General features: G+C 45.6%; 4 protein-coding genes and 1 pseudogene across 4 annotated transcripts; 2 read left to right on the plus strand and 3 right to left on the minus strand.

Moving 5' to 3' along the window:
- Positions 1 to 6,771: 6,771 nt before the first annotated feature.
- Positions 6,772 to 8,002, minus strand: LOC106865705 (annotated as a pseudogene).
- A 906-nt stretch (positions 8,003 to 8,908) lies between these two features.
- LOC100823612 (protein STRICTOSIDINE SYNTHASE-LIKE 13) lies at positions 8,909 to 10,661 on the plus strand. The gene is made up of 4 exons (XM_003558249.4): positions 8,909 to 9,363; positions 9,466 to 9,750; positions 9,831 to 9,998; positions 10,085 to 10,661. The coding sequence occupies exons 1-4, from the start codon at positions 8,984 to 8,986 to the stop codon at positions 10,488 to 10,490; spliced, it is 1,239 nt and encodes a 412-aa protein (XP_003558297.1). The 5' UTR covers positions 8,909 to 8,983; the 3' UTR covers positions 10,491 to 10,661.
- A 908-nt stretch (positions 10,662 to 11,569) lies between these two features.
- LOC100823915 (splicing factor 3A subunit 2) lies at positions 11,570 to 15,058 on the plus strand. The gene is made up of 7 exons (XM_003558250.4): positions 11,570 to 11,784; positions 11,883 to 12,052; positions 13,156 to 13,232; positions 13,948 to 14,013; positions 14,119 to 14,193; positions 14,303 to 14,377; positions 14,471 to 15,058. Exons 1-7 carry the CDS (start codon positions 11,633 to 11,635, stop codon positions 14,816 to 14,818), a joined length of 963 nt encoding a protein of 320 aa, XP_003558298.1. The 5' UTR covers positions 11,570 to 11,632; the 3' UTR covers positions 14,819 to 15,058.
- A 429-nt stretch (positions 15,059 to 15,487) lies between these two features.
- On the minus strand, positions 15,488 to 19,011 carry LOC100824225 (mitochondrial phosphate carrier protein 3, mitochondrial). The gene is made up of 6 exons (XM_003558251.4): positions 18,413 to 19,011; positions 17,967 to 18,328; positions 17,830 to 17,873; positions 16,486 to 16,700; positions 16,236 to 16,360; positions 15,488 to 16,133 (listed from the first exon to the last, which is right to left on the minus strand). Exons 1-6 carry the CDS (start codon positions 18,710 to 18,712, stop codon positions 16,055 to 16,057), a joined length of 1,125 nt encoding a protein of 374 aa, XP_003558299.1. The 5' UTR covers positions 18,713 to 19,011; the 3' UTR covers positions 15,488 to 16,054.
- A 2,302-nt stretch (positions 19,012 to 21,313) lies between these two features.
- On the minus strand, positions 21,314 to 23,101 carry LOC100824529 (nodulation-signaling pathway 2 protein). The gene has a single exon (XM_003558252.4). The coding sequence runs from the start codon at positions 23,099 to 23,101 to the stop codon at positions 21,464 to 21,466; it is 1,638 nt and encodes a 545-aa protein (XP_003558300.2). The 3' UTR covers positions 21,314 to 21,463.
- Between the last annotated feature and the right edge of the window lie 198 nt (positions 23,102 to 23,299).

The raw sequence follows: 23,299 nt of genomic DNA on the forward strand, positions 1-23,299 counted from the left end.
AAAAATTAAAACTTTTAAACATGGTTTTTATGAAGTTTGCACCGAATGAATGTTTTCACCAGATACGCCGCCAACTTAGATACTAACATGCATGCTCATGCAATGTCAACTAAATATTTTGGTGACATGACATTCTAACCAATGAAGAAAGTAAGAAAGGTGGTAATTATTCCTCCGTTACATAATTCTTGTCGAAATATTATAAATATCTAGACACTTTTAAGAATAGATACAAATTATGGAACTGAGTGGGTAGATATGTTACCATAACATGACATCACACAAATCAAGACAAAATGAGTTTTGAGTTTACAACATAACAATGAAGGGTTCGTTGCATAGAAAACAAAAAAATTCCTACGGTTGAAACCACAAACAAGCCAAGATCATATCTAGGAGATGAAAGTAACGGGTAAACCGTAGTCTTAGAAGGACTCACCCTCGAAGACCAAAAGCTTTGTTAACGAGAACGGTTCTCATGGATGATGTAGACGATCACTTGCCGATCTCAAGATCGCGAAGATGAGCGATGCAAACGGGCAGCGCTTCCGCACTTGGTCACACGTACGGATCGACGACGACCTCCGATCCCTCGTTCCAGCGAGGCAACGGAAGTAGTGGATCCACCGGGAACTCCAGCAGCACTACGGAGTGGTGGTGGTTGTGGAGAAACTATTTGAACAGGCTTCGCCTAAGCCATGACTCGTGAGGTGGAGCAACGGGAGGAAGGGACCAAGAGGTGCAAATGAGTGTGTCAGGGAGAGAGGAGCACCACCCCTCTATATATATGAGTGGAAGGGCAGCAGCCCAAGGAGTGCCCCCACCTCTCCCCTCTTCATGTGAGTGGACACTCCACTCAAACTCAAAAGTCCCCATAATGGGTGTAAAACTCCACTCAAAATGAAGGGATTTTTCTCCCACAGATGAATAAAACATTTTAATTCTTTTATTTAATATTTGTCAATTCATTTAATCAACAAACTTTAACACTTATCCCCTTGAACTATTCCGATATCCCGAAACAATTTCGATGCTCCTCGAAAACAATCGCCGCGCTGTCCAATCTTTTCTCCGGTGTTCCGTATCCACTCAAAAGCGTCGATGAACCTCAAGGGTGTCACCCTATGGTTTGTGAATGATGTGGACATGATTGAGACATATCTCCGATCAATAATCATCGGCGGGATCTGGAGATCCGTAATGACTCCCACTCATTCAACGATGAATCTCGCGTGAACGATAAACGTCCTAACCAATTCCTTTTGTCTCGCGATATTTTACTTGTCTGAGATCCGATCATCGGTATCAACTATACCTAGTTTGATCTCGTTACCGACAAGTACTCTTTACTCATTCCGTGATATGACATCCTTGTGACCTAGTCACGTGCTTGCAAGCGGTGTCGATGTGATATCACCGAGAGGGCCCAGATTATATCTCTCCGTCATCTGGATGGACAAAGCCCACTCTTGATCCATGAGCCTCAACTAATACTCAGAGTACCCAACGCCACCTTTATAGTCACCCTGTTACGGTGTGACGTTTGATGTCATCAAAGCACTCCTCTGGTGTCAGTGATTGACATGATCTCATGGTCTAAGGATTAGGGCTACTTTGTATGTGTCTGATATAGCAATGTAAACTTAATGACTTGATCGTATTGCTATGCCTACTTTGGGTGTGTGTTCATCACACCATTCTCCTAATGACGTGACCCTGTTATTAACAACATCCAATGTTCATGATCAGGAAACCTTGATCATCTGTTAATCAACAAGCTAGTTAAAAGAGAGGCATCACTAGAAACTCTTGTTTGTTTATTAGACACACATGCATTAACGTTTCCGGTTAATACAATTTTAGCATGAGAAATAAACATCTATCATAAACATGGAATAAGATAATAACCATTTTATTATTGCCTCTCGGGCAAATTTCTTTCAAACAAATGGTATAATGTATGACACTACATATAAATTACTATCCGCTATGGAGGCAGTAACTTAAGTTAGCAGTATATTCACGTTACTACTCTAAGTTACTTCTCACTATGACTAGCTTTCGTGATTCATGTGACTAGCTTTTGTGATTCGCGGAAACATGACTTATGAGCGGATCTCGCATATGTGTTTTTTATTTACATTTTTAAAACAAACTTGGAGCCAATTTTCTGAACTAATAATCTAAGATGGCCTTGAAGCACGACATAAATGCAATCCATCTGCATCTCTAATCGTAATACCATTCGTACTATTCTGTTTCATACTCCCTCGGTTCCTCTGTCCGAAAATGTAGGATGTATAACTATGGTTGATAGGCAAACGCCTAAAATTTGGCCAACCATATATAACAAAATATATTAACATCTACAGTGTCAAACCAAGATACTATGAAAACATAATTCGCAATGTATCTAGCAATACACGTTTGGAATGTTGATATTTTTTGTTATATGGTCAGTTGAAGTTTAAAAAGTTTGGTAGTTAAATTATACACTCTATATTTTGAGAGAGTGTTCGATTGAGTTTGTATCGATCAAGAATTTGCATCGAATGTTTGTTTTGTTATACCATAAAAGAATAAAAAAACTAAAATAGAAGCCTCTTTCTAATCTAGAGAAAAGACAATAAAATTTGAGATAATGGGGATTTTCTTATGAAAATGGAATGCCAAAGAACCGCTAAATCTTACGGACTCAATTGTAACATCAAACAACTAAGTGGGAACAATGTGTAAAATCCCTAATTCCTAACATTCAGCGGGAAACGATTCACACAAAGTGCGCATGCATTTATGCACTAAGCGTATGGGGACATATTATACTAATAGATTTCAGCAATTTAAAATGTTCTGTAGATCAAAAAATTTGTCCAGTACCCAATCCATCTTCACCGTTTAGCATTGTATCGACAATAGCTTTATAACAAGATCTCACTCTGCTGTTTTTCAACAACAACAAAAAATCATTTTCTTTTTACCGGATGATAATTTAGTAACCTACCCAGAAAGAAATCCGTGTGGTAACTTATTCTAACACCGTTGTAACCAGTGGCGGAGCCGGAAACTGGGGGAATACGGTGCTAAGATGGGCCTTATGGTACTATGCTTGTAGGTTTCTCGTCCTTAATCCTTCTGAGTAGATAGTCAATAGCTTCTCTTACGGGCAGCCTTGTTGTTTTGGTGTTCCAACTATTACCACGCCTGGCTCCGCTTCTGGTGCTAACTTCGTAATTATTGTGTGGTAATTTTGATGCACAAGTTAGCACACTATCTGTATGAATTTATGACATGTTAATTTGTTACTCACGATGACAACTTCATATATTATTGTGTGGTAAATGATAACTTCTAAGGCAGAAAAAATATATCAAAACATTACCAATATGAGAGCTACATTTGTCGTCGAGAAACAAAGTTAACGGTGAAGATAAATCCGTAAATTGGCTGCACAGTCAGAGAGTTAAAGCATTTTAAAGTTCATTTTTTGCAAAGTGTTAATGATGCATTTTCTTGTACACCAGACCATACTAGCTGAATTGCCCGTGCGTTGCAACGGAGCAACAAAATAAAGTGATACATTCGAATACAAGCATCAAAACTTTCTTTTTTGTTTTTTTACGAGCAACAAACATCATTTTGAAAAAGGTTTTTTTTTTGAAGATTTTCTCTCTAGATTCTGCTATTCCAGAAAACAACAATACCTTCCTTATGAAAACTATATAGCACCACCCGGGCTAATGCTCCGCTATGTAGGATCCCCACACTTAAGTTAAACTTTAACCACAATTTTTTTGATGGCTCAAGGCGCGTTAGAGGAGGACACGGGGGTGGTGCCGAAGCGGCGGAGGAGAGTTGTAGCGCGGCGGCGTGTGCTTTTGATCCAGATCAGGAGGAGGGGACTCACGGGAGGGGGCAAGTCAGGCCGTGTGGGGTCAGATCGGGAGGAAGGGGAGGGACACGGCCCGGCCGATGGGGTCCGTTTTTTTCTGGTTCACAGTTTTACTTCCGTGCGTGCATCGGAAGAAAGAGGCTGGTTTTGCTGGTTTTTTGCCCATGCGTGGGGTTCGCGTGGAGCGGGAGGCACGACGTACGGACGGACTCACGGACGCACGCACGCACGCACGTAACTGGAAATTAAGTAGTAATAAAGATATGCGGGATTGCGTCCTTTTTAAAGACACAATCCCATTCCGTGAGAAAATTTTCAGTAAAAAAATATTTGAAACATAAATTTCGCACTAGACAAATGTTCGATGCACTTTGAACATGGACAATTTTGGGTGATTGAGATTTTCAAAAAACTCAGCAAGTTGGAACTAGAGCAAATGCGTACTCAAATCTCTCTCCCAGTCCCAAGTCCCATGTAAATTCCCACCTCTCTCTAAGAGCATCACCAGGAGAGCCCCTACTTCACCCCCTATCCTCAAATATAGGTATTCTAGCCAAAAAAAACGCATCCAGGAGTCTCCCTATCTTCCTCCCGAAACTGAGGGCGCCCCCAAATCACCCTCCCGACGACCCAAACTGAGGTGCCGGCTAGGGGCTCCCGGAAGCAAGGATCTCAACGGCCAGCTCCAATTCGCGCCAAGGTTCGTCCTCCTTCCCTCCATTCTCTCCCTCGATTCGTGTTTTTTGCCGATGAGGAGGCAGGCGTCGCCGGCCTAGGATGGGTCGGGGACGGGTCACGGCGGTGGCGGGCGAGATGGGGAGGCGCTGCTGGGCGAGATGGGGAGGACGGCGGTGGTGCTGGGCGGGATGGGGGACATGGGGAGGCGGCGGTGCTGGGCGAGATGGGGAGGCCGGAGGCGGTGCTGGGCGAGATGGGGAGGCCGGAGGCGGTGCTGGGCGAGATGGGGAGGCCGGCGGCGGTGCTGGGCGGGTCGGGGGGGCGCGGGCAGAACGGAGAGCCAGAGAGGAGGGAAGGTGAGGTCGGGGGCGCTGGCAGAACAGAGAAGAGAGAAAGAGATAGCAGAGAGATGAGAAAGAAGAGAGAAGAGAGAAGAGAGAAGAGAGAAGAGAGAAGAGGTTAATTTGGTAGATCAATTTAGTAGTTCTTTCATGAGATTAGATCATACAATTATGACTAAATTGCTTATAATTTCTTGCATGGTAGCAGTTCATACACTAGATGGATGATCATAGTTCTCCTATGGGTTTGTACACAAATATGTTGAGTGAAGGATACAACGAAGAAGCTTGGGGCCAAAATTTGAGTAGTCCTATGGGTTTGTACACAGCAGATCATACACCAATGCATGCTGAAGTTCCTACTCCTCCAGTAAAAGCAAATAACAAGAGGAAAGGAAATTTCACTGATAAAGAAGATGAAGTTTTGGTGGCTGCATGGTTGCATGCTAGTATGGATCCAATAGTAGGTACTGAGCAAAAGAATGCCACTTGTTGGAATAGGATTCATGAGTAGTATGAATCCCACAAGCCAGAAGGAAGTGATCGCAATGTCAATTCCTTATCGCATCGTTGGTCCGCTGTGAAAGAACAAGTGGGTAGGTTTTGTGGATGTTACGAGCAAATTATGCATAGGCGTGAAAGCGGGAAGACAGAGCAAGACAAGGTAATTCACCTAGTTGTTTAATTTCATTGTATATTCATATGTTAGGTGCAAATATACTGAGACATGTTCACTTGTGCAGATTGTTGATGCTCTCAAATTGTTCAAGTCACAAGATAAGACCAATAAAGGGTTTGTGCTAATGCATTGTTGGAACATGTTGCGTTTCGAACAAAAGTGGTTAGCTCAAGTTGATAGGTCATCTCAAAGTAATAAAAAGCAGAAGTTAAACTCCAATGCAAGTCCAAGCATGTCTACTCAAGAAGCCAACACGATCCATCTTGATGACTTTGAAGCTACATCTCCTATCAAAGCGGATCACATGAAGAGACCTATTGGGAAGAAAGCAGAGAAAGAACGGCAACGTCGAGGTAAAAATGTTACCTCTTTAGAAGATAGTAATGTTGTGATGGCTTTGGATGTTATGTTCTCAAAGAGGACAGAGATGGAGATGGCATGAGAAATGGCAAGACAAAAAAGAGAGATGGCAAGAGAAACGGCAAGACAAGTAAGAGATGATGCAAAGGAAAAGCGTTATGTCGGAGCACTTGCAAAGGAGCAAAGGAAGTATGAATTTGAGGAAAGGCAGATGGCAATGGAGATCATAAACAAGGATCTTAGTTCGTTGGATGATGACCAAAAAGGATACTACAAGATGCTACGGCGTGATATCATTGACTGACGATCTAAAAGATCAATTTGAGTATGTTGTTGTATTAACTATTTGAGTATGGACTATGTTGTTCTATGCACTATTTGAGTATGAACTATGTTGTTCTATGCACTATTTGAGTATGGACTATGTTGTTGTATTAAATATTTGAGTATGGACTATGTTGTTGTTGCATGGCTTTTGATGTTTCATAAATATTTTGAAAATAAATAATGCTTAATATACCATTCAAACATTACTCACCTAATAGCCAATCGGTTATTTTTACTTGTAACACGCTATTTTAAACTATCATGTTATGCACCCCGCCATAATGTAAAAATAGTACATGCTAAATAGATCAAGTCGGCAGGGTAACCTTCTTCGGGACAAAACCTTTCCGACTTACATCCTAACTCTAACTACATACGACATTGCACACTACATTGCCGCATAAATTTGCCATAGGTGCTCAACCAGGTCATCCTTTAGTTGAGAGTGGACTTGTGTGTTGCGGATGTCAAGATGATTTTGAATGAAGTTCGAGAATTCAGCCGTCTGTGCATGAGAGGGAATAACCTTTTTCTCCCATGTTGCCATAATTGTAGTCTTGTGGACCTTCATCTCGCTCGTTTTCAACTATCATGTTATGCAGGATAACACAAGATGTGATAATATCATGTAGTACTTCTTGATCCCACAGTCTTGCTGGTCCACGAACAATTGCAAAACGAGCTTGAAGCACTCCAAATGCTCGTTCCACATCCTTCCTATGTGCTTCTTGACGTTTTGCAAAATATTTATTCTTCTGCCCTAGTGAAGAGAGGGTATTGTCTTCACCAATGTTGCCCACTGCGGGTATATGCCATCAGCAAAGTAGTACCCCATTGTATAATTGTTACCATTTACTGTAACATTAACTTCTAGAGCTTGCCCTTCTGCTAGCCTTGCGAAGATCGGTGAACGGTGAAGAACATTGATGTCATTAAGAGAGCCAGATAAACCAAAGAAGGCATGCCAAATCCAAAGATCTTGTGAAGCAACAGCTTCTAGAATGATTGTGGGCTCATGCACATGGCCAGTATACATACCTTGCCATGATGAAGGGCAATTTTTCCACCCCCAATGCATGCAGTCGATGCTCCCTAGCATTCCAGGGAACCCTCTGCTCTCTCCAATTGCAAGCAATCTAGCGGTATCGGCTTCATTTGGAGATCTAAGATACTCATCTCCGAAAACTTCAACAATAGCTCTAACAAATGCTTTCATACTTTTCAAAGCAGTACTTCCTCCAATCCGAACGTACTCATCTGTAGCATCCACTGCTACACCATAAGTCAACATTCGGAACACTGCGGTAGCCTTCTGAAGAGATGATAACCCAAGTTTTCCAGCAGCATTTCTTTTCTGCACAAAATAGCTATCGTGTTCCCGCACAGCTTTCACTATGCGAAAAAACAACGGCCGAGACATTCGAAACCTGTGAAAACAAAGGTAATTAGTTGAACACTAGAGGAACAATATAAATGCAAGTAAAAACCATATGTACACATTGCTTACCTTCGGCGAAAATACGAGGGGTCATAGACAGGATGCTGCGCGAAGTAGTCTTTGAATAATCTAGCATGCCCACCTGCCGTATCACGGTTAATTACCTGACGACACGGCACTGAACCGCGACGGCGTCGAGCATTGAACCGCGTGTTCGCGTCGAGAACTATTGCCGCTGTAGCAACCATTAGTTCATGGTCGTCGTCTTCATGCTCCTCCTCCTCCTCCTCCTCCGACAACGACAACGACAAACTCACGTATTGCCAAAGTAAGTTACGACTCATTTTTTTGAGAGGAGGCTGAGAGATGTGGTAGAGAGTGAATGGAGGTGGAGAGTGAATGGACAATGGCTTCAGAGCTCCACATATATGTAGACCAAGAAATATATCCGTTGGAAATATAGCCGTTGAGAATATAGCCGTTTGAAAATATAACCGTTGAGAATATAGCCGTTTGGAAATATAACCGTCGGAAATATAGCCGTTTGATAATTAAATTATAATATTATAGTTTATATACTTAAATGAATATAAGAATAAAACTATTCGATTTAAATTATAAGTGTTTCAAATATATAATTTCAAGTCAAGTAGTTTGAAATATATATTTTTTACAAAAACGGTTGAAACATATGAATAAAATATGGATGAATGAATTATAGGGGGTGAGATTTAGGTAGTCTGACGTGGAGATGACAAATTTAGAGAGTGAATGTATACTAGGGAGTCCCCATATGAAAATTTAAGAGCTCACATTTAGGTAGTCTGCTGGTGATGCTCTAAAGTTGCTGGTGATGCTCTAAAGTTTTACAGGAATGTCTCTCACATGTGGATTCTGGAAAAATTTCTTCCTAGTGTCAAATTGCAGACTGTACCCCTCAGTCACGCTAAAATCGACGGTATCCTCGAGCATCATCTATTATGCTTGTTGACCTGTACATCTTGCATCACGTTGTGAGCAACGAAAACAACAAACTCACAATATCCAAAAGTGCGAGATCCTTGCTGTTCTGAACCGAAAGTGCACCTACTCCCAAACAGTCACACTTGCCCATGAAACTCCCGTGCATGTCGGAATATACTTCCGGACCAAATCCATTAAGAATTTAAGTTCACCTTCTCCAGCACTTTATCCTTCTCTGCATGCAAACCAAAATCTGATCTGCCTGCCTGCCTGCCTGCCTAGCTCTGCCCTCCATAACTATAGTCTCCATGGAAGAGAAGAAGAAGCCGCGGAGGCAGCGCGATGGCGGCGGCATCCTTCAGTACCCGCACCTCTTCTTCGCGGCCCTGGCGCTGGCCCTGCTCGTCATGGACCCGTTCCACCTCGGGCCGCTCGCCGGCATCGACTACCGGCCCGTGAGGCACGAGCTCGCGCCGTACGGGGAGGTCATGGCCCGCTGGCCCAGGGACAACGGCAGCCGGCTCAGGCTCGGCAGGCTCGAGTTCGTGAACGAGGTGTTCGGGCCGGAGTCCATCGAGTTCGACCGCCTGGGCCGCGGGCCGTACGCGGGGCTCGCCGACGGCCGCGTCGTGCGCTGGATGGGGGAGGAGACCGGGTGGGAGACGTTCGCCGTCATGAATCCTGACTGGTAAATAAACCAAGCGCAGTACTCCCAAGATTATATTGTTCTTACAGAAATTCACAGCGTGCGTGTAGGTGCAAATTAACATTGTTCTTTGTTTGGAAAAAGGTCGGAGGAAGTTTGTGCGAACGGAGTGGAGTCGACGACGAGGAAGCAGCACGGGAAGGAGCAGTGGTGCGGCCGGCCTCTGGGGCTGAGGTTTCACGGGGACACGGGCGAGCTCCTTATCGCCGACGCGTACTACGGGCTCATGTCCGTCGGCCAGAGCGGCGGCGTGGCCACCTCCCTCGCGAGGGAAGCCGGCGGCAGCCCGGTCCACTTCGCCAACGACCTTGACGTCCACAAGAACGGCTCCATATTCTTCACCGACACCAGCACGAGATACAGCAGAAAGTGAGCAGAATGTTCGGTATGATGCCTTTGTGTTTAATTTGGTTGTCAATATTTGTGTTTGACTATGACTAGTTATGCAGGGACCATCTGAACATTCTGCTAGAAGGAGAAGGCACGGGCAGGCTGCTGAGATATGACCCAGACACCCGTTCTGCTCACGTCGTGCTGGACGGGCTGGTCTTCCCGAATGGCGTGCAGATCTCACAGGACCAACGATTCCTCCTCTTCTCCGAGACAACAAACTGCAGGTAAAATAAACTCAGGATTCTAACACCAGTTCGAAAAATCAACCAGAAATTCGATCAGGAACTAATAACGGCTCATGCACCCCTAGGATAATGAGGTACTGGCTGGAAGGCCCAAGAGCGGGGCAGGTGGAGCTGTTCGCGAACCTGCCGGGGTTCCCGGACAACGTGCGCCTGAACAGCAACGGGCAATTCTGGGTGGCCATCGACTGCTGCCGGACGCCGACGCAGGAGGTGTTCGCGCGGAGGCCGTGGCTGCGGGCCGCCTACTTCAAGATCCCGGTGCCGATGAAGGCGCTCGGGAAGATGGTGAGCATGAGAATGTACACTCTACTCGCGCTCCTCGACGTCGAGGGGAACGTCGTCGAGGTGCTCGAGGACCGGGGCGGCGAGGTGATGAAGCTGGTGAGCGAAGTGAGGGAGGTGGACCGGAGGCTGTGGATCGGGACCGTCGCGCACAACCACATCGCCACGCTCCCCTACCCGTTGGAATAGCGGGAGCTAGCGCGCATGCAGTACATGCATTTGCTTGGGGTTCCTTTTTTCATTGGAAAGAATGTGTATCGGTTTAAGGTCTGTTTATTGGATTTGTCTAATGACCATGTTATGAATTTGGTGGTGAATTCTTGGTATAGGCTTTCAAGGAGGTTCACTTTCTTACCTTTACGATCGATTAAATTAGACTAGTACAAATAACATCATTAGTTGACACCAACACGGTCTATAATTTTTTGGTCAAAAAAAAACACGGTCTATAATTTCAGAAGGGAAAAAAAAGAGAAGAAAAGGAAGATTAATATAATGCAGTTCACAAAACATGCCAGGATTTTATCAACGGCAGCTACGGTTTTTATGACTTGATATCTTGATATCTTGTTGATGTAATAATATTATTTTTGGTATTTTCGTATTTAAAGAATGTATTACCCATGGTTTTTAATAGCGCGTTATTTCCACGTTATAGCATCGCTATAGCATATCTGAATACCCGACGCTACGTTTAAGCAATTTTTCTCGCTTTGCCGCTATTCTCGCTATTAGCGCGCTAAATGACGCTCGTATAGCGTCGATAAATATTTTTGCCTCCATCTTGTTCGGAATTCCAGTCTGAAAAAACCAACAACATCGGAACACTATTTTTCTCGGGAAACAACCGTAGGAGTTTTCTCTGAAGTTTTTTTTAGAGCAACGATCTGGCTTTATTGATTCATGAGATAAAATACAAAAGATCGATACACGAACGAACACAAATGACAAAAATACTCAACAAAACTAAAAACTTCATTGTAGTCCTTTGAAGTAAACTTCTCTTGATCCATCCTTCGCATCTTGATGCTTCTCCACGTATTTATTGACAAAATTACAGAATACCATACTTGCACAAACTGAGCTAAACTTTTTTTTAGCGATCAAGCTGAACTAACAATGTATGGCCGTATGGGTCTTGTCTTGTTGTTTTTTGAGGGAAGAAAGCCCAGGTTGAAGCCCATCCGAACAATATTCACAGTATATGTCGGTAAGTTGGGCTCGGGCCGATCAACCGACCTCTAAATCTTAACAGAGCGGCTCGCATCAAAAGATAACAAGAGGGTCTCTAACCCGACAGTCGAGAGAGGCGGCCAAGCCGAGCAGACGCCATGGATCGCGAGTGGGGCTCGAAGCCAGGCAGCGGCGGCGCGGCCTCCGCCCAGAATGAGGCCATCGACCGGCGGGAGCGCCTCCGGCGCCTCGCCCTCGAGACCATCGACCTTGCCAAGGACCCCTACTTCATGCGCAACCATCTCGGCAGGTACTCCCCCCGCTAAACCCTAGATTCCTCGTGCTTACCCTGCCTCTCGATTCGCTTCGCTCTGCGTGCTTATTCCGCTTGGTTATTGTGTTTTCAAGCTACGAGTGCAAACTTTGCCTGACGCTGCACAACAACGAGGGGAACTACCTGGCGCACACGCAGGGGAAGCGGCACCAGACGAATCTCGCCAAGCGCGCCGCTCGCGAGGCCAAGGACGCGCCGGCGCAGCCCCAGCCTAACAAGCGCAAGCTCGCGCCCCGCAAGTCTGGTAGAATTATTGCTCCCCTCTCTTTTCCTCTGAGCCTATTAGAAGTCTAGAATTGAATTACCTTACTAGAATTAAGCTGCAGTGACTTCGCATGGTTCCATTAGCTAAGAATTTATATATTTTCTTCTGCATCTGCTGGGACTACGTTTGTTAAATCGATTATCAGTCTGTTACGGGGTAGGTTTGTTTGTAGTACTTAGAGTGAGCCATACCCTCATATAACATTTGGTTTCTTTCTTTTTGTTACAATGGAATTTGATGCTTTGAGCGATGTAGTGCTCATATTTGTTAATTTTATGAAGATTTTCATGGTATCTCAAGTTTCATCTTTGGCATGAAATCATCCTGTCCTCTGTATATTTCAATGGTGCAAGCGTGAGATTGCTGGATGCATATCATTATGGATCTGTAGAGTGTCATACTTTGCACCTTTATCTTGCAATCTTGTATCATGTTTTGTGTTTTTTGATAATTTTATTTAATGGCATGATGATAAGATGGCCAGGTTAGAATGTTTCTGATGGATAGCAGAATGTGTATTAAGTTTGCAAACATTAGTTTCATAATAGCCTGATCTTCATTTATCAACTGTTGTTTAGATGTGTCTTTAACCTCTGGGCCACTTTCATTCAAAGTAAATTTGTAGGATATCAGTCCCAGGATTTTTTTTTCCTACAGATTGTTTGATTTTCAAGATTAGAATCCTTACGGGTTTTTTTTCTGTCGCTCGCTTGGCCCCTAGTTCCTAAGGAATATTTCTTGGAGCACAGTTCCAAAGAAAAATCTCCATTGGGTCCAACGTCCTTACCTCTTGAAAATTTTCCTTTGTGTCTATGGCAACTATGGCATGTACATAATCCATAGAAAAAATTCCTGTGTTTTTTTACCAAACAATGAATTTTGGGCTTTATCGGGCTAGGCATAGTTTTAGTCAATCAACTCCTGAAAGTTTAAGACATCAATGACATCGAGTTTTGTGTTGTATAAGCTATTTGGACCTTTATATTTGTTTCCTTGTTGTCGTACAGTTATGCTATCTTCGACGTGTTCTCTGCACACAGTTGAGTTAACTATTCTCATAACCATGTTTCCTTGCTTTGCAGTTAAGATTGGTAGACCTGGGTATACAGTGACCAAACAATATGATCCTGACACGAAGCAGCACTCGTTTCTTTTTGAGGTTAGTATTTGTGGTGTCTGCACTCATGTGGCACTCCCCCTATGTTTCACATATCCTCATAACCATGTTATGCGGGCGTAGTTAGATGGCAAAAGGTTAACTAATATTTGATATAGTCGGACCATGTTTGCTACAATTAGATAGATATACCACTAATCTATCTACCTAGAACAAGTATGGCCCAATTCTGTTAAACATTAATTCAATTTTGTGCCTCCATATGTACACGTGACAGATATTGTGAAAAGGAGATAGTAGCCAATATGGGATTTTGTACTATTGTGGAATCCTCGTCTGTTGAGTTTTACTTTTCCTCCCATCTACCCATATCTAGACATAATATTTTTGTACATTTTGTGTCCATGTTATGTTGTGTAGGGCCTCTGAATTATAATTATATATGCCAAGGATCTTGTAGTGATACCGCTTATGTTAGTTCCCTTTTCCATCTTCCAGATTCTTGCATTTTTCTAGTACATTCTTTATACATTTTCGGTTACTCACATAGGCAAACTAATTTCATATTGCTCTCTAGAAATTTTATCTTTTGATAACGTCCTTATTGAAGAGTTAACCATTCAGAATAGACTAGTAACAAATCCTTGAATAGTGCACCAGTTCACTCGCAAAGTGATGGGCATGAAAAAGATTCTTTTGTTTTAATTTTTAAATATTTTTATATTCTGGAGTGGTAAATTCCTCATTTTGTTTTTAGATCGAGTACCCTGAAATTGAAGATAATATCAAGCCAAGGCACCGTTTCATGGCATCGTATGAGCAGGTGATAAAACTTAAGTGTGAGCTTTGATCATGCCAGATATATGCTATTTTTCCATTGCACACTTGTACTCTTCCATGTGCTAACGTGCTACTATTATTTGTGCAGAAAATTGAATCTTGGGATAAGAGGTACCAGTATCTACTTTTCGCAGCGGACCCCTATGAAATCATTAGCTTTAAGGTGCATCCCTTGCAAAGTTTTTTGACAACATCTCTTGCAAAGTTTTGCTGCTGGGATATCAGACCCACAGCCCACTGGATGTAATAGTAATACTGTTTGTTGTTTGCAGATACCAAGCACAGAGATTGACAAATCAGCAGATAAGTTTTTCTCATATTGGGATCCAGACAAGAAGTCATACATTGTGAGTGTTTTGTATACTGGTTTTTGCTATTCATTTACCTGCATTTATAAACGATCTTGGTTTGACAACCTTCACTTTGTTTTTTGGGAACAGTTGCAACTATACTTCAAGCCGAGACCACCAGAGGCTAACAGACAGCCAGCAGCTCCTGGGACTGTCCCAAATGGGACAGGTGGTCCTCCTGGTCCTCCGCCGAGGCCGCCATCCCAGCCACAGGCTCCGCCACCCCCTCCACCTAATGCACCTATAGGGATGCCCCCTAGGATCCCACTGCCACCAATGAGCGGTCTTCAACCTCCACCCCCGCCACCTCCGATGGCAAATGGTCCTCCACGGTCAATACCACCTCCGCCTCCTGCTGGTGGTGCAATGGCTAACTTCACTCCTGGAGCTCCCCCACCACGTCCTCCGATGCAAGGCTTTCCTGGGCCTCAGCAGTAGGTGACTTGAGGGACAACAACCAAGATCAGGCAACCTATATTAAACACAGGCTTTACCGCCCTTTTGATCCAAACCAGCATGTTGCCATATGCATGACATGGTAATCGAGACATCAATATACTGTAACCTTGTTGAATTATTCCAGCAAAGTATTTTATTTGATTATGTTTTATCTCGTTGGATCTTTGTTTTAAAAATGTCATTTCATAATGGATCTATGGTTGTTGCTGAACCTGTGAATGGCGGTTTTTGTGAGTCAACCAATTTTTCTGCAAGTTACATTTTCTCTTCCATAGTCTGTTTAGGGCATGTACGGTAACGATGAGTGATGTCAGCTTTCTCTTAACAATATCACTTCTGATAATTGCTGATGTGAAAGAAAAGAGAGGAATGAAAAAAAGTGTGAGTCTTCTCATAACAAAGAATGATTTCTTCACAAGGTAAAACAACGTTTTCCATTTTATTCATCCAACATCAGTTCCAAAATATGATGCCAGAAGGTAACCTATCCGTCTATCGGATATCATGTTTTATTTTCTTTAATAAACATTGTGGAATGCATAAGAGAAAACCTCTACCGTTGCTTAAGTGACACCCATGTTGAAATGTAAATCAAACAGCTAAACAAGTAACCTCATGCAAATCTAAAGTGCTACTCGTGCTATAGTGTTTGCCACGAAAATGGTACTGGGTATTAGAGTGCAGTACACGAGGGAAATTTGTACTGTAGTGCCATTTCTTACAGCAATGATATCTGCACTGGCAATTTTAGGAGCACTACGTAGTGACCAATGACTTAGGATTTGTCTAAAGTTATCTAAGACCAGTGATGTTAGCTGTACTTTGAGTACCCAACGATTTCTTCAAATTCGTTTCCTTCGTTCTTCCAATTATGTAGGCAGAACATCCATTAAGGTCCTGATAAACACGGACAGCTAACCAGGCAGGCAGACAAGCGGAGGCAATGTGCCAAATACCAGATCAGTATGCCAATGTGCCAGATACACCTCTGAAGCTTTGTCGCATTCCTAAACAGATTTTGTGACATCCAAGAGGTAGCAACAAAACCCCCTTGAAAGTGAAACTTCCTACCGGTTAAAGGCAGTGTCACAATTCTCATTTAACGCTTCATACTCCTATGCTGGAGCTCTTGCAAGAATCAGAGCTGTCACCAGAGTGCCTGTTATTCATCTACTCTGTTTACAGATAGTTCAGCACATGACCTGCCCAGTGCAGTCAGTTCTGCTTTACATGACCCACTTGGTGCGACGCAGTGGCAGCATGACAACTAGAGATGACTCCCCCGGATGTTGGTCTGTAGAATTAATCACAAGCAATCATGATATGACTTGATATCGCCGTAAAAACTTGTGGACGGAGACAGAGAGGCATGCAATACATATCAAGATCTACTTACAGTCCAACGAAGACTTTAAACGCATCATATGTTGCCCATTGCGCTCCCGTAAGAGTACCGACCATGATAATACGGAGCGGAAGACCACGAGTGAAAAGGCCCCACAGCCCAAGGGTTGCTACAGCCTGGAAGTGGAGTTCATGATCAGTACAGTTCGAAAATACCATGTGACAATGAGATGGATGTAACCTACTATATGGTTACAGTTCTGAGCATTTTATTCTGTGTTGGGATAGGATTTACAGCTTACATCTGCCACGGTGGCGCCCTTCGCATTGTTGAGGAAAGACACCAGGTTGTCTGCAGGATGAGAGATAGCAGCACACAAGACTCCAGCAATGTACCCACCTGCAAAACTCACTGCTAGCTGGAGTGGCTTACTGCATTGATCTTTTGGTTTTGGGACAGCATGCTTGTAAACCATTTCAACAATGGTCTCAAAGCAAGCAAATTTCATCATAGTGTCTGCAACGTAATGAAGGTAATCAGGTGCACACCTTACTGTTGTGTAGCCATGCTAAACAATAAAGTGCAGTGACAACTATAGATGATATGGATTAGACTACAGCAAGCAATCAAGTACATAGATCATACAACCTTGGGTTGCCTCATGATGATTATGCATTTTCGCATACCTCCATAATAGGAAGCAAAAAAAAATCAACTAGGATTTTCATGGTGCAGGAGCAAGTGCTGCAAACTAGGTCAAATTAGAGATATTAGGTAGCGTCAAACTTCTAGGGCCTCTTTGATTTGCAGAATTTCAAAAACACAGGAATAGGAAAAACAGAGGAATTGAATGTCATGCCATATTGAATCCCACTGGAATTCAAAACACAAGAATTTGCAATAGAAGCTGTTTGATTGCACCACAGGAAAAATACAAGAACTTACATGAAGGATTATATGCTAGCCATAGTTGTCATAGAAACAAAAGGAATTTTCCATGAGGTTGGACCTTGTGGAAATTTTTCTTTGGAATTGCATGCAAAGTAGTTCATAGAAAAATTCCTAGTGTTTCAAATCCAACAAATCAAAGGGGTAGTATAGGAAAGATTCCTTTGGAATATAATCCTTCAAAATTCATTTCAATCAAAGAGACCCCCAGATTGTTTGATCTCTAGAAAAATCAGGAGCGATAAATGGCTAATTCAATATCGTGGGCATTCTGAAATTATGTCAGCCCCAACCCCATGCATGTCGCAAGAAATTTAGGGTGTGGCTATGTCTCAAGCGCCTGATTTTTAAGCACAAGGCTTAAATCTCAGTCGGCGGTATCTAAGCCGTCGGACTTGTATCTAGACACCGTCTCTACACTTCATCTCCATCGTTCATTCCGAGTCTTAAAGCACAAGCCAGATCCGAAGGCTGAATGATCGACTAATCTCTAAGTAAAAATCAGGCGACTTAGATATAGCAAAACCGAGAAATTTAAGGCCTTCAACGCAATATTATGAGCTCTAAAATAGTGGATCCGAAAAGAGCCAACAGAAGATTCTTATACCAAATTTAGTCAATACTGCTATTGTTTGGCCCATGAAACCCTTGGCATGCAAATACAATAGGAAGATAACTGGTAATGAATTCAACTCACAAGGTATTTGGCGGCCCCAAAGAGGAAATAGTCCTTTGTAAAGCCTGAAATTAACACACGGCGTTAAAGAGTGTTCAGCAGCACCTTCCATGGAACTAATCTTAACATAATCTATACAAGACATGCAGTATCTATACCCAAAGGCACCTTCGGACTGGACAAGCTTCGGAAGCCCATCGGTCAGGCATCGAGCAAACCCCGGCTGTGTCTGGATTCGAACCTTGACGGCTTCCATGGGGCAGAGAGCTATATCTGCAATGACCTCAGCCGAGGCCGATGCGGCAAGGTAGATGACGGTCTTCAACTTTTGAGAATTCTCGGGGCCAGCAATGTCCGAGTAGCACTTCTTGAAGAACTCGTAGAACCCAAACTTGCATGCCCCCTGGCTACTATAACCAACCAGTGTGGCCATCCAGCCTTTGAAGAACCCACCAAGACCTTGCTCTTGGAGTAAGACACGGAAGCCAGATGATATGTCCCTGTACCTAACAGGGTCAACCTGCAAAGAACGGACATTGAGGCAAGCAACTACAGTTAGACATCAGGGGAAGCGAGAAATTCGCCCTACACATCAATCACAGACCTGCATATTGCACTTGACGAGGTCGAGCGGAGTGACGGCGAGGTGGGTGAGACCGGTGCTGAGGACCCCGCCGAGGGCGCAGGTGGCGTAGAACAGCGGCGTGTGCAGCTGCACCGGCACATCCGCCTCCTCCGCCCTCCGGGCGGCCGCCCTGCGCCCCTTGGCCCTCTGGTCGCGGACGGCGATCTCCCACCTCTTCCCGAGCTGCTCCACGTTGGCGGCGAGCGAGGCCAGCAGGCGGTCGAGGGGGAGCGTGTTCGGGCTGCAGCAACTCACGCTGACCTTGTCGCGGCTCGCCATGTGGGGACTGGAGCTGGGGGCGAGTACACGGGAGGGAGGGCGTCGCGGGCGGGGACGCGCATGGTAGGGGGGAGCAGAGGGGAGGGAGCAGGCTCGGGCGAAGAAGCCCGCTGGTCTCCGGGGCTTCTTCGGCTTCTCGAGCTTGCACTGGCGGCGGCGGCTATTCCTTCCCTGGGACGCCGACGCGAGATTTGGGGGCGTGCGGAGGCGGATGGGGTGCGATGGTGTCTGCCGCCCCGCGCAACGGCCAGTCGGGCAGTCGGCCAGGACGGACCCCACCACGCTTGCCTGGAGATAGAGAAAAAAAAAGGTTGTACTACGAAATGCGGTGAAGAGTAGGATTTATGATCGACGGAGGAATATGCCGCGGTACACTTGCAGGCTTGCAGCAGCAGTGCAGCACGGTCGCGGCATGCACTGCGGGTGTCAAGCGCGTGTTGCCGCGCGTGGTCTTGACCCTACACAAAGCTTGTGCCGCATTTGCCACGCCGTTGATCTGCCGCTCCCCCCTGAGCTCTTCTGTAACCTGGCGCTGATAGTTTCGACATGTTGGCAGGCAATAAGCGACGCCAGCTAGTGCAACAGCGTGTCAGCGTTTCTCAGCATGTGAGTGATATTCCAACATCCTCTGTTTTACGGTTAGTGAGCTTTATTGTTGGAATTTATTCTGACACATAGTAAAATAAACAAAAGGTTGGCATGGATTTGAACTGGCTCTAATTTAAAACCGTGCCACCGTTTTATAAAGGTTGGCATGGATTTAAACTATCTCTAATTTAAAACCGTGTCAATCTTTATGTAAGTAATTGTCCAAGTGGTAAGATGTGCAAAAGCTAAATCAAAATGATCTAGTACCACAATGCTAAGTATGATTTCTCTTTTACTGTACTACCAAATGCAAACTAACGTTAAACTGAACATTTTCCTCGGTTTTCTTCTCGGAGCGAAGAGGTTTATTATCATCGGGCACGATTACACTCGGAGAGGCGGAGGATGTCATTTCAACGAGTGGCAGGCCCGACTATCTGTTTCTTGGACTGGAAATGGTAACCCAGCCCATCACCGTCCTTTTAAAGGCCCAAGAATACAGTTAAGCTCAAATTAACACGAGCTGCCAGCCTACCACGAGTTATGAATTGTGATAAAGGCCTTCAACAGGAGTAATCCGCAGAAAGGACAGTAGACCACCAGAAAAAAGAGCCTGCAGAGTAGATTCTTGAAAAAGGAGGAGGCCCTAGGAGAGTCTGAGGTTCAAACTACAGACAGAGGGAGAGACGGCCAAGTCTGGAATTGATACATTTTTATTTTTTTGATCGTATTTAAAATGCATGGTAATCAAACTGGCCTGCAGGCCGAAAACCAGGTCGCAGGAAACATGTTTAAATATATTCTTTCAAGCCATTCAAAAAAAACTTTGCTTTCCTATTTATAAGTTGCTATTTACAAGTTGGCTGATGTGCATGTATTCTTAACTCCGGGTCAATCTTTCCTGGTCATGGGATTGGTTAGAAGATGGATGTGACTTGCACGGTGAAATTGGCTAAACACTTTTTTTTCTTTCAAAATTGTACTACTCCCACGATGCCACAATTCGTGTCGTTGTTTTAGTTCAAATTCTTGTCATTGTTTTATTATAAATTTGATATTTCCTCCGTCCAACAAATGATGTATCAATTTTGACTAAATTTGAAGGCAAAATATCCAGTAAAAACCACCTCTACGGTGCAAACTGTGAAAACTCCATCGAAAAAGATTTAAAAAATTCTCAAAAAAATTACATATGTTAGAAAAGTGATGTTTTATATATGTGCAAAATTTCAAGTCCAAACTCAATGGCATTTGGTAGCAGCGAAAAAAACAAATTCTGCATGAATAGTGATCTTTCAATGTCTGACACTATTCATCGTAAATTTCTCTTTTTAATTCATTCCAAATGATTTTGACCTTGAACTTGAAATTTTGCAGGTTTGTAGAACATTACACTCCCAACATATGGCATTTTTGTAGAATTTTTCTAAAACTTTTAAACATGATTTTTATGAAATTTGCAAGGTTTGCACCGAATGAAGGTTTTCACTGGATACGCCGCCAAATTTGAATGCACCTATACACTAAGTCATGTCTAGATACATCTAAATTTTGACAAACTTGAGACATCTTTTATTGGATGGAGGAAGTACAAGAATTTGAACTAAAACAACGACAAGAATTATGGGATGGAGGAGTAGATACCAAAATTCCACAAAAGAATACTCTATCAAAAAAAGAATGCCCGTGCAAATCTACAAATTTTCTGCACCACAAGTAAATAGCTTCTCCACGTCAGAGTTGGACTGCTCTTATCTGACAGCTATTTCGTTGTCGAAGGCAACATCTAATTCGAACTGGGAAAGTAAAAGATCAACTTCAGCGAGCTCAAGGAGCTACCGTATGTATTCTCCGTGGATAAAAATTCAGTCAGGTATATTCGTACACCCGAGCATCAGAATCGAACCGTACCTCTTTTGTTCTGACTTGTACTCAACTTTCTAGTTCCTACACCGTACGACACAAACCAGTCACTGGAAGTAGATTGGGCACTAGAGTCAGCAACTCTCAACATCTTGCAATCGGACCGGTTTTGACACACGAACGAGCGGGAAATTCAACCTCACAAAGCAACTACTCCGTATAAGATTTAATTTGTACAAGACATCTGAATATTTCCAATGAAATGACAGCTAAAGCTAAACCTGCTTGCAAATGCAAAGTTCAGACTAGCGCGTAAGCAGGCTCTACGAGGAAGGAGTCAATGAAATCGAACTCCATCCGGCCAAAGCCGCTTGCCGCCGGCGCCATCGCCATCCCAATGGGCTGGAACACGGCTTCCGCGGGCGACGACGGCACGGACAGCGGCGGCGGCGCCCACACGGACGCCGAGAGCAGGCGGCGGGCCTTCCACCCGAGCACGATCTTGTTGGGCCTGGTCTCCTCCACGGTGTAGCCGTCGTTGAAGAGGCCGAGGAGCAGCCTGGCCTGGCTGTGGTTGAAGCAGCTGAGCGGCACGGCCTTGAAGCCGCTCCCCCGCATCCACTCGCCCCACCCGCCCCTGCCGCCGTCCATCCCTCCTCGGTAGGCGCGGCTCACGGCGCCCGCGATGTTGGGCCCCAGGATGACCCGCTCCACGAGTCCCCGCACCCGGCTCTGCGTCGGGAACCCGGCCTCCAGCGAGTCCCACACCGCCGAGTACCGGTGCAGCTCCTCCATGAACCGCGCCACGAACCCGCCCGCCGCGCCCTCTTCCTTCTCGTCCGACTCCTTCTCCGATGATGCCTCCCCTTCCTCCTCCACGACGGTCACCACCTTGGCCCCGAGCGCGGCCATGCCGGTCAGGAACGACGCCACGGACCCCGTGGGCCGCCTGACCGTGGTCGTGGCCGCGGCCTGGTGGAGGATGCAGTTGGCCACGAGCGTCTCCCCTTTCACCATCCGCACCGTCGCCGGCCTGAACCGCTCGTCCGAGTCGAGCCGGCAATGCCCGAACGAGAAGGGCTGCCCAATGGACCCCGCGAAGGCCGCGAGACGCCGCCCGGCTTCCTGGACAGCCCGCGCCCCGCCACCGCCGCCTCGTGTGACGGCCGTGATGCGCAGGTGGGGCGGGGACACGCCGTCCGGGCGCGACGTCATGGCCTGCATCAGCGACGCCCACTGGATGCCCTCGGCTAGGTCGTAGTCGACGACGTGCACGCGGCGGTCGCCCGCCACGGCCTCCAGGATGGCCTGGTTGGCCGTGAAGTGGCCGAACTTCATGTAGGGGGACATGTCCTGGAGCATCTGGAACGCCGTGAGCACGTCGCTGGCGTTGTAGTGGTGGTGGTGGAGGGAAGAAGAAGACGCGGCGGCGGCCATGGCGGCGGCCTGCTTGCCGGCGCCGGAGAGGGGGTGGGAGCCGTCGAGGAGGCCCTGGAGCGCGTCGGTGAAGTGCGCGGCGAGGCGCTCCATGTTGGAGGCGGCGGCGTCGCTGGTACTGGAGACCATGTCCTTGAGCCGAACCAATATCACCCGTGCCAGCTCCCGGCTCTTGTGCGGGCCGGACAGCGCCTCGGCGGCCGCCATCAGCAGGTGCAGCAGCCGGAGCCCCTTCTCGGGGCTGCACTCCGCCTGCGCCTGAGCCGGGTCGTCGTACACTGGGGTGCCAGGGTTCGTTGTCGTGGTGCTGCTTGGGTCGGACCCGTTGGAGTAGCACGGGCCGGCCTGGTGGAACAGGCTGCTGGCCGGGTCGGCGCCGACGAGCGCGTCGTCGGAGAGCATGGACTCGATGAGGCCGTGAAGGTCCTGGCCGCCGTCGTCGGAGCAGAAGGGACCCCAGTCGGCGACCGGGGACAGCGCATTCCACGCGTACAGGCCCATGTCGTCGTCCACGAGGGAGGAGGAGGACGGAGAAGAGGTGGCGGTGGAGCTGCTGCAGCCGGAGATCTCCAGATCCCCGACCACATCCTCCATGGTCACGTCCATGCCTCTCAAATTTAATCTGTCACTCTGAGCTTAGCTCGTTGTCTGTCTTCACGCTGGGTTTTGGTGCTCGATCGGGAACGTAATGTTTTGGCG

Source organism: Brachypodium distachyon, chromosome 1 (assembly GCF_000005505.3).
Source record: "Brachypodium distachyon strain Bd21 chromosome 1, Brachypodium_distachyon_v3.0, whole genome shotgun sequence".
Taxonomy (NCBI): Eukaryota; Viridiplantae; Streptophyta; class Magnoliopsida; order Poales; family Poaceae; genus Brachypodium; species Brachypodium distachyon.

Excerpts from the sequence above, each read along its gene's own strand:
- LOC100823612 (XM_003558249.4), top strand. The coding sequence starts at position 8,984 with ATGGAAGAGAAGAAGAAGCCGCGGAGGCAGCGCGATGGCGGCGGCATC. Across the intron at positions 9,751-9,830 it reads AGCACGAGATACAGCAGAAA|GGACCATCTGAACATTCTGC; the intron begins GTGAGCAGAATG and ends CTAGTTATGCAG. Across the intron at positions 9,999-10,084 it reads TCCGAGACAACAAACTGCAG|GATAATGAGGTACTGGCTGG; the intron begins GTAAAATAAACT and ends ATGCACCCCTAG.
- LOC100824529 (XM_003558252.4), bottom strand. The coding sequence starts at position 23,101 with ATGGGCCTGTACGCGTGGAATGCGCTGTCCCCGGTCGCCGACTGGGGT.
- LOC100824225 (XM_003558251.4), bottom strand. The coding sequence starts at position 18,712 with ATGGCGAGCCGCGACAAGGTCAGCGTGAGTTGCTGCAGCCCGAACACG. Across the intron at positions 18,329-18,412 it reads TCGTCAAGTGCAATATGCAG|GTTGACCCTGTTAGGTACAG; the intron begins GTCTGTGATTGA and ends CGTTCTTTGCAG. Across the intron at positions 17,874-17,966 it reads CAGTCCGAAGGTGCCTTTGG|GCTTTACAAAGGACTATTTC; the intron begins GTATAGATACTG and ends TGTTAATTTCAG.
- LOC100823915 (XM_003558250.4), top strand. The coding sequence starts at position 11,633 with ATGGATCGCGAGTGGGGCTCGAAGCCAGGCAGCGGCGGCGCGGCCTCC. Across the intron at positions 11,785-11,882 it reads ATGCGCAACCATCTCGGCAG|CTACGAGTGCAAACTTTGCC; the intron begins GTACTCCCCCCG and ends TGTGTTTTCAAG. Across the intron at positions 14,194-14,302 it reads ATGAAATCATTAGCTTTAAG|ATACCAAGCACAGAGATTGA; the intron begins GTGCATCCCTTG and ends TGTTGTTTGCAG.